The sequence below is a fragment of the Mus caroli genome, chromosome X (assembly GCF_900094665.2).
Source record: "Mus caroli chromosome X, CAROLI_EIJ_v1.1, whole genome shotgun sequence".
In the NCBI taxonomy this organism is placed as follows: Eukaryota; Metazoa; Chordata; class Mammalia; order Rodentia; family Muridae; genus Mus; species Mus caroli.
The window spans coordinates 69,415,789-69,425,115 of record NC_034589.1 but is presented as its reverse complement, the minus strand read 5'-3'; the positions used below and the strand labels follow the sequence as shown (position 1 = coordinate 69,425,115).

The window sequence follows — 9,327 nt, the reverse complement described above, 5'->3', positions numbered from 1 at the left end:
ATAAACTGGCCTTAAATATCCAATCGTCCTGCACCATGTTAATCCCAGCACTCAAGAAGCAAATCAGGCAGATCTCTGAGTTCCAAGCCAGCCTGGTCTACAGAGTGAGTTCTGGGACAGCCAGGGCTACACAGAGAAACCCTGTCTCAAAAAAACCAAACCAAAAAAAAATGTGTATTTATAGTTTGTGTATGAGTACTCATGTAGGTCAGAGGACAACTTCTAGGAGTCAGTTCTTTCCCTCCATTGAACATGTAGTGTTGAGAGGCCTCAAGTGCTTTTACCAACTGAGCCATCTCAGAAGCCTCATTATTTTATAGACTTTTAAACACAGGAATTCTCTGTGTGGCCCTGGACAGCTGGCCTGGAACTCTCTCAGTAGACCTAGCTAGCCTTGACCTCAGCAATTTGCCTGCTTCTGTCTCTAAGCCTCATTAAAAAGGAAGAAAGAAAGAAAGAAAGAGATCAAAACAATAAGATAAACAAGTTTATTTTGTACACTTCAAAAAAAGAGAAGCAAGCTGGCCAGTGGTGGTGCATGCCTTTAATCCCAGCACTCAGGAGGCAGAGGCAGGTGGGTTTCTGAATTTGAGGCCAGCCTGGTCTACAGAGTGAGTTCCAGGACAGCCAGGGATGTTCAGAGAAAAACTGTCTTGGAAAAAAGGAAAAAGAAGGGGGCGGGGGGCAGATACGGCAATAACAGAACCACCTGCATACAAGTCACCTTTTTAAAAAATGACATATGTATATGTTTGGCTGTATGTTTGTATGTGCACCATATGCATCCAGTATGGGCAGAGGCAAGAAGAGGGTATTAAATCTCCTGAACTGTAGTCACAGGCGGCTGCAAGCTGCTAAGTAGGTGATGTGAAGTCGAACCAGAGTCCTGAAAAGGTACTAAACACTCACTGAGCCATCACTTCAATCACCACATGACCTTTAATTTAGTATCAGTTTAATGTCCTCTGACATATTCCCATCACCCACTTTTATCTGAGGAGGTAACCACACAAGAATGTACTTATTGCCCCACATGCCAATACCAGTGACTTAGGCAGTCAGGTCTCACGTGGTAGGGCCAGCTTGTCGCTTCCAGAAACGTCACATCCGTTGGGAACCCGACACAAGCCCGCCAGGGGCGAGTGCTTTTGTGAGAGGGCGGAGTCCTAGCACGCAGATGGAGCCTTGGTGGGGCGGAGCCTGTGGGGGCGGGACCAGGCCCGGTCAGGGCGGGCCTCACTTGCCGGCGTTTGCCGGCCAGGGCCACTACTTGTGAGGAGCTCTGTGACAACGGAAGCAGGTGAGAGACTTCAACCAGGTAGGTGAGGATGGGAGGTGACTTGTGGCTCCGTCCGCAGTCCGTGATCACCAGCTCTGGCCAGACCCAGCGAAAGGTCTTGCGGGTGCGGTTGTGACGTGGAGGCTCTTCAGAACCCAAGACTGCCCGTGGGGGTTGTAAGCCCTTCCTAACTTCTCTAGCCACCTGACAAGCCCTGGACTGTCAGGTGCGGAGGAGACCTGGTCATCATTGCTAGTTATCCTTCAGATCCTTCAGCCCCTATACTTTGCTGCTGTGAAAAAAAAAAAAAAAAAAAAAAAAAACTTCCGGATGGTATTGCTTCCTCACTCAGCCTTGGAGTGTGTTTACTCTAACTCTTCCAGCAACTCTATCAGCAGAGGTGTAGGATAGGGACCAAATCCCTCTTGCAGTGATCCACTATGGTCCACTAATCCTGCTGGTAGGATGGGGTATGGGTGGATGGTCCTTAGTCTTTCCCTTAACTGGCTCACACTACTCTGATGCCTACATCTTTTCCTCTCTACTTGACTAGTTACCTTACTCTGGTTTTCCTGCCTCCCTCTTCATCAGTGAGATTCAAGGCTGGACCAGGGCCCCCAGGGTAAGTGACCCATACTCAAAATCATCATAATGTAAAACCTGCTATATCCACTGCCATCAAGTTGCCCCAATTCTAGCAGATGATAATACAAAGGTGTTGACTATCCAGTTGAGAAAGGGAAGGAGGCAGACCTCTCCTTTCGCCCCATGTTACTCTACCCTTAGAAATACTCAGGTTCACTGTAAGTTTAAAACTCTGGTAGGTCGTGCACACCTTTATCCCAGCACTTGGGCTGGTGGATCTGAGTTCCAGCCTGGTCTACATAGTGAATTCCAGGTTAGCTAAGACTACACAGGGAAGAACTGTCTCAACAGCAGCAGCAGCAACAACAACAGGACTCTGGTAAGGCTGAATGTGATAACCTACACCTTTAATTACAGCACAAAAGAGATAGAGTGTGGGGTAAGAGCACCCGACTGCTCTTCCTAAGGTCCAGAGTTCAAATCCCAGCAACCACATGGTGGCTCACAACCATCCGTAATGAGATCTGATGCCCTTTTCTGGTGTGTCTGAAGACAGCTACAGTGTACTTACATATAATAATAAATAGATAAATCTTTAAAAAAAAAAAAGAGAGAGAGATAGAGGCAGGCAGATCTTTGAGAATTTAAGGCCAGCCTAGTTTACATGTGAGTTGCAGGCCAATAGGACTACACACAAAGACCCTGTCTCAAACAAAAAGACTCTGATAGGGTAATACATTGAGAAGTCTCTAAGCAGAGACTCTCAGATGTAGCAGCAGCTATAAAAGCTCAAATTCTGAGACCAGGGAGCTCTGACAAGAGAAGTTTGCTCATGACCAGACGTGGTGGCACACGTCTTTAATCCCAGCACTCAGGAGGCAGAGGCAGGCGGATTTCTGAGTTCGAGGCCAGCCTGGTCTACAAAGTGAGTTCCAGGACAGCCAGGGCTATACAGAGAAACCCTGTCTCAAAGCAAAAACAAAAAAAGGAGAAGGTTGCTCAGTGGATACCTATAGTATCCTTACTGTATTCCTACTGAAGTCCCACTGTAGCTCCCCTGAGAAGCAGGGGTGTGTGTCTCACAGGACTTCCATCTCATAACTATAGGGCAAATGAAACAACATGTATAGCCACAGCTTGTCAGTAGCAGCCTTTGGTTCTGGAACTCACTTACTGCACATATCACTTTGTTAAAACTTTGTAGCTGGCAAATGGCACTTAGACACCCTTATTCTATTCTTTAAAGACCTGGATCTGGCCCAAGCCAATGTTCCGATCAGCACCCTTTGTTCTCATCTGGCCAGTCTCTTTGTCTACCTCCCAGGAAGCCATTTATTTGATTTGCTTTGTTTGAAAATGAACTATCAAGTCTCCCAGGCTGCCCTGGAACTGGCTATATAACTGAAGGATAATCTTAGTCACCTGATTCTCTTGGCTCCACCTCCCAAATACTGGGATGACAGGAGTGAGCCACCGTATTTACCCCCTCCAGGTGGCAATTTAGTTCATTCCCATGGTGGTATCTTTGCATCTTGAAATGAGAGTGGGATGGCCTAGTGGTGACGGGATTAGAGATGGCTCTCCTAAAACCCTCAGTATTAGAACTTCTCTATGAGGTTACCATCGTAAGAAAGTCCGTGTAATCTGGCAGCCTGAGTGGGGTTTCCCCTCTTGAGGGCTGAGAAGCTTGAGGCAGCTGTGCTGAAAGAAGAGATGGCTGAATGACATTCAAGGGCCAGCATTATTTCAAACCTAGAGATAAAGGTCTGAGAGCCCCATGCTCCTAAGCTTGCTGTTTCTCCTCTTCATTAGCCACTTTACCCCTTCTCTTTTCAGGAAAAGTCCTGCTATCAAGGAAGAAAATATAGGACCAGGACCTTCCCATGGACTCTTCTCAGGACATTCCAACAGCACAAGCAAGGGTGTCCCCCTAAGACGCAAGAGGCCTGAAAACACTATCCTTTGTGAAGTGCCATGGTGGTCAGGAAAATCAGAGGTAGCTCCCAGCAGTTGCCTGGCCTGGGAGGACAGGGTGGTTGTACAGGTTTTATAGGCATGCTTGGAACTGCACTGGTGTTCATCAGCCTGCCATGGGGAGCCCAAGTGATGGCCAGTGCCAACATCAGTACTGCTCTGGGCCACACAAGTGGTCACTATTTGAGTATTGGGGATGGCTCTGTGACAGAATTTGATTTCCCTGAGAAGAGTGAGGGTATCATTGTGATCTCTAGCCAATACTTTGGACAGGCCAATGGGACAGGCCCCAGCCCCACACTTAAGGTTATATCCCTGGACACAGAGGTGCTGACCATTAAGAATGTGAGTGCCATAACCTGGGGCAGTGGAGGTGGCTTTGTGGTAGGCATCCACTCGGGTCTAGCTGGGCTGGCCCCACTCCACCTCCAGCTCATGGATTTCTATGAGGCCCCACCCCTGCTGATCGAAGAACGGAGAGATTTCTGCATCAGGGTGTCACCTGCTGAAGACCTCCCTTCTGCTCTCAACACCAACTTGGGCCACTTCTCAGAGAACCCAATACTCTACCTGCTTCTGCCTCTTATCTTTGTCAACAAGTGTTCATTTGGTTGCAAAGTGGAACTTGAAGTTTTGAAGGAGCTCCTACAGAGCCCCCAACCCATGCTGTTGGGCCTCTTGGGCCAGTTTCTGGTCATGCCTTTCTATGCTTTCCTGATGGCCAAAGTCTTCATGCTACCCAAGGCCTTGGCTCTGGGCCTCATCATTACCTGCTCATCACCTGGTGGTGGAGGGAGCTACCTCTTCAGTCTCCTCCTTGGAGGAGATGTCACCCTGGCCATCTCCATGACTTTCATCTCAACAGTAGCTGCCACTGGTTTCCTACCACTCTCATCAGCCATCTACAGCTACCTTCTCAGCATCCATGAAACACTCCACGTGCCCATCTCCAAGATATTGGGGACCCTGCTGTTTATTGCCATCCCCATAGCAGCGGGTGTGGTGATCAAATCTAAGCTCCCCAAGTTCTCTGAACTACTGCTACAGGTCATCAAGCCCTTCAGCTTTGTACTTCTCCTGGGTGGCCTATTCCTGGCCTACCACATGGGGGTCTTCATCCTAGTGGGAGTCAGGTTACCCATTGTACTAGTGGGTTTCACAGTGCCTATTGTTGGCCTCTTGGTGGGCTACAGCCTGGCCATCTGCCTGAAGCTGCCAGTGGCTCAGCGAAGAACAGTCAGCATTGAGGTAGGGGTGCAAAACAGCCTGCTAGCCTTAGCCATGCTACAGCTGTCTCTGCGCCGCCTTCAAGCAGACTATGCCTCTCAGGCCCCTTTCATTGTGGCACTGAGTGGTACCTCCGAGATGTTGGCTTTGGTTATTGGCCAGTTCATCTATAGCATCTTGTTTCCTGTTCCCTGAGCCCTCTGGATCAAGTTTTATAACCCCCAGCCCCCATACTCCTTTACCAAAGGCCTTTAGTTCTCATGCACTATGCACTCAAGACAAATCCAGGCTTATTTTTTTACTCCTTTTCGCCCCAGCTTTCAGTGCCAAAGAGGCCATGCTGAGTTAGATAGTTGGGTATTGCCCAGAAATATATTTCAATAAAAAACAAAAAAACAAAAACAAAACAAAACAAAAAAAAAGCAAGCTTGGGTCCCTTCCAGTCTGTCCCTTGGAGCCTGTGGATTGGGGTAAGAAGAATGTGTCTGGGCAGATATGGGCCAGAACAGTGAACAAACTTGGTGACCCTGCACAGAGCCCACTTTCTCCTCCTCACTCAGTTTTACACATGGTAGACATGTACCTTTGAGCTGCATCCTCAGATCTACAAAGGCTTTGCTCTAACAGCCCTACCTAACAGGGCAGACCTCTGCACTATAAGGAGTGAAGAGAGCAGAGGTCTCAGTCCACTACTTCCGAGCTTCAGTCAGGATATTTTTGCAGCCAGACTAGAAAGGAAGTAGAAAGCCATTAAGCTATGGCAGGCAGGACTGGACCATTTCTGTATCTGAGAGACACCACCACGTGTTTGCGCTGACTTGGTCCACCAGCAGGGTGGGAATTAGCACAGGCAGGCCTTGAGGGAAGCTGACATTCTGGTCCTTCCTTTCAAGCCACAGCTCCCAGACTAAGCAAGCCTGGCCCCACAGGTACCTCACTTGGATCCCAGTGGGCGGGGCATCCCCAAGTCCCCGCGCCATTAAGCCCAGGTGGTGGACTCTACCCAAGGCACGGCTGGGGCAGAAGCGACGGCTGGGAGGCGGGACTGAAGAATGCGCAGGCGGGAGCCAAGAGGCGGGCGCGCCCCTTTCACGGCTTCCGGCGGCGGCGGGCGGTTCCGGGGCGGCGGCGCGCGGCAGGGGACCGTTGGTGTTTGCGTTGGCCGTAGTGGACTGGGCCGTGGACACCATGCAGCTGACCGTGAAGGCGCTCCAGGGCCGGGAATGTAGCCTACAGGTAAAGTCACCCCGCAGGCTGCTGCACTCACTCCTGCCGCTGGGGGCGAGGGCGGGTGGGGGAGGCTGGGAGAGCTGACCTCAGGAGGGGGTGCGAGGGCTTCACCGCCCAGGGAATTCGGGCTGAGCCCTTGCCTCTCCACCTCGGCCGGATCAGGTGGCGGAGGACGAGCTAGTGTCTACACTGAAGCACCTGGTCTCGGATAAGCTGAATGTCCCTGTGCGCCAGCAACGTCTGCTGTTCAAGGGCAAGGCCCTAGCAGGTAACCAGGGAAAGGAGCCATCCAGGGAGCTTTACAGAAAGCTGGGGGACGGGATGTACAGGCCAGTGTAGTGGATCGGGGCACTGGCTGCCACTGGACCTCAGAAAAGTAGCTGAGCCATCACCACCCCACCACCCCATAGCCAGATGCTGCAGTGCTTCACTCTGGCTGTCTGTGGCAGGATTGCTTCCCAGCCACCTCCACATCAGTGAGGAAGGAACCACACCAATCTCTCTTTGGCAGATGAAAAACGACTGTCAGATTACAACATTGGGCCCAATTCTAAGCTCAACCTAGTTGTTAAGCCTTTGGAGAAGGTGCTACTGGAAGAAGGGTCTGCCCACAGACTGGTCGACTCCCCAGCCACCCCCATCTGGCAGCTGATCTCCAAAGTCCTGGCCCGTCACTTCAGTGTAGCAGATGCCAGCAGGGTCCTGGAACAACTACAGAGGGTGAGATGAGTAATGCTGGACCTCCAATCTTAATGTTTCTACCCCTGCCCCTACCTAATGCAGCATACACCTTCCCCACTGGCACCCTCTGAATATACCTGGTCTTCTCTCCTCAGGATTATGACAGGTCCTTGAGCCGCCTAACACTGGATGACATCGAACGTTTGGCCAGCCGCTTTCTACACCCTGAAGTGACTGAGGCTATGGAAAAAGGGTTCTGCAAATAGCATTCTGGGATTGTGGGGAGAAATCCCAGGTCAGGCCACAGCTGCATGTTGCATTAAATGTGTTCTCATGTCGCAGTTTGGCTCATAGTGATAATAATAGCTGGTATGTATCCAGCTCTTGCTAGGTGCTAGGTACTCAAAGTACATGGCCTGAGTTCTCTTCTGCCTCCCACAGCAAAGTTGAGGCTGCACTGTAGAGACACCTAGCAATGGCTTGGGACAGACAGGGTCCAAGTCTAGCCAGCCTATAGAAGTGCCTCTGTAGAAGAAAGAGTGTGCTGTTTTCAGAGATGGGTCTTAGTATTCCCATTTAGCCCACTCAGCATACACCCTCAAAAGACCCCCTCAGGAAGCCACTAGTTCCTGTCACCTGCCCTCTGGTGTGTCCCTTGGCAAAACTCTATAGGAGGCCAAGTGTTAGCTATCCAGGGTCCCTCCACTGCTGCAGCCAGTGTGCTCTTGAATGACAAGCAGGTTAAGGGGCTGGAGGATCAGAAAGATACCCCAGCTCCATCATAGTTTGAGTCATGTTTCTATGCCACTTTGGTCCCCAACCAAAGTGAGTGTCCCATGTTAGGCACTCCTCTGACCTGAATAAGTTTCCTTTCTCCTTTATCAGTTCAAGGTGGGAGTCTCTGCTCTCATCACCTGCAGTTCCACCTTGTGTTCAGAAAGCAAAAGTGAAGTGATAGCCAAGCATGGGCCACTAGATGGAGTATCCTGGGCCTTTGTAGCATAGCTCATCTCTGGAGCACCCTATTTGCTTGGCTCTTTCTGAAAGTAGGTCTCACCCATGAGGGACAACAGGTGACTCAGAAAGGCAGTGTCACAACTAGAACACTCTGCCTTGGTCTCCTTATCCAGTGCTCACCCACAGTGTGAAACAGATGCTTCCTCTGCCACCTGTATACAGGGGCGTTTACTTTGCACACCTTCATTGCTTAAGAAGAAACTCAGGGTGCTGAGAAAGCTATGTATGCTGAAGGCAGTGATTCCTCTTTTTATTGTAACTATGCCTGGGTGCTAAAGGTCATGTAAGTAAGTACTAGTTCCTTTGAGGAGGACCCCCTGGGAGCAGTCAAGCTGGAAGATAGCCACCTGCAAGACACTACTGCCCCTCTACTTTTGCCAGGAAAGCCACTCTGCTATGAATGTTATTGGGGCTACACTTGCCTTTCTTGCCCAAGGGCCTCCTGCATAGACCTTGTCGGTCAAATCTTGAGTCCTTGTACAGAAATGATAGAGGCCTGAGGGGGTGTGCAGGTGATAGACCCTGGTACTCCTAAGACCTGGGGTATCATATCAGGGACCTGCTTGTGAACATGTGTACAGAGTGCCAGCTCAGATAATAAGCTTACCAGTGACCTTGTTCACTTTGAGTCAGGGAACGTATTTGTAAAATTAACACTAAAGATGCTTGTGAGTCATTTCACCAAAAGGAACTCTATTAATAAACTAGACTGCTTTTGGTTTCCAGTAATTGGTTTAAAAACACAGTAAATTTACTGGCTTATAAAGCTGAAGAAGCCTAGGAGTACTGGCAGTGGATGAACAATTTCACCAAACATCCAGGTTTTTTTCCCGCCTCCCTCTGAATTCTCCAGGATCTGCTTCATCCTCACCACCACCACTTCCAAGGATCAAAGCTGTCTACAGCTTCATCAAAACCTTTCATTCACTGCCAATGAGGAGCACTTTCTTTCTGTAGCATAGCTTCTGTCTCAGATGCCCCAGCAAATAAATGCTGTCTCTTATTGGTCAGAACTGAATCCTGTGTAATATTTGGGCTGGGAATATGGGAAAATAAGTTGTTGATTATCCATTAGCAACTATTTGGCCAGTCTTGGGGTCTCTTTCCTGAACATATGAGCTGTACCAGAGAGAAAAAATAAATGGATGTCCTGGTGATGTCTTGGTGTGTGCAGATGGCAACTGTCAACTACAGGAAACATTCCACCAGAAAGAACATGACTTCCTTGGAGATAGTAGAGGAGGAAGGGATGGGGACTCAGACAAGGAGCATTTCAGAGACTCATTCAAAAACATTCAAAGTTTCTAAAAGCAGAAACAAACTATAGACATGTT

General features: G+C 49.4%; 2 protein-coding genes across 5 annotated transcripts; both read left to right on the top strand.

Moving 5' to 3' along the window:
- Positions 1–1,159: 1,159 nt before the first annotated feature.
- Slc10a3 (solute carrier family 10 member 3) lies at positions 1,160–5,742 on the top strand. Of its 4 annotated transcripts, none has more exons than XM_029473552.1 (3): positions 1,160–1,318; positions 1,833–1,901; positions 3,701–5,456. In XM_029473552.1, exon 3 carries the CDS (start codon positions 3,839–3,841, stop codon positions 5,258–5,260), a length of 1,422 nt encoding a protein of 473 aa, XP_029329412.1. In that variant the 5' UTR covers positions 1,160–1,318; positions 1,833–1,901; positions 3,701–3,838; the 3' UTR covers positions 5,261–5,456. The 4 variants fall into 4 exon arrangements, with proteins under 4 accessions (XP_029329412.1, XP_021009463.1, XP_021009462.1 ...); XM_021153803.2 differs by having other exon boundaries at positions 1,190–1,300; positions 3,701–5,742; XM_021153804.1 differs by lacking the exon at positions 1,833–1,901.
- A 414-nt stretch (positions 5,743–6,156) lies between these two features.
- Ubl4a (ubiquitin like 4A) lies at positions 6,157–9,003 on the top strand. Its single transcript, XM_021153806.2, has 4 exons — positions 6,157–6,301; positions 6,458–6,563; positions 6,807–7,015; positions 7,132–9,003. The coding sequence occupies exons 1-4, from the start codon at positions 6,254–6,256 to the stop codon at positions 7,240–7,242; spliced, it is 474 nt and encodes a 157-aa protein (XP_021009465.1). The 5' UTR covers positions 6,157–6,253; the 3' UTR covers positions 7,243–9,003.
- Positions 9,004–9,327: the final 324 nt, after the last annotated feature.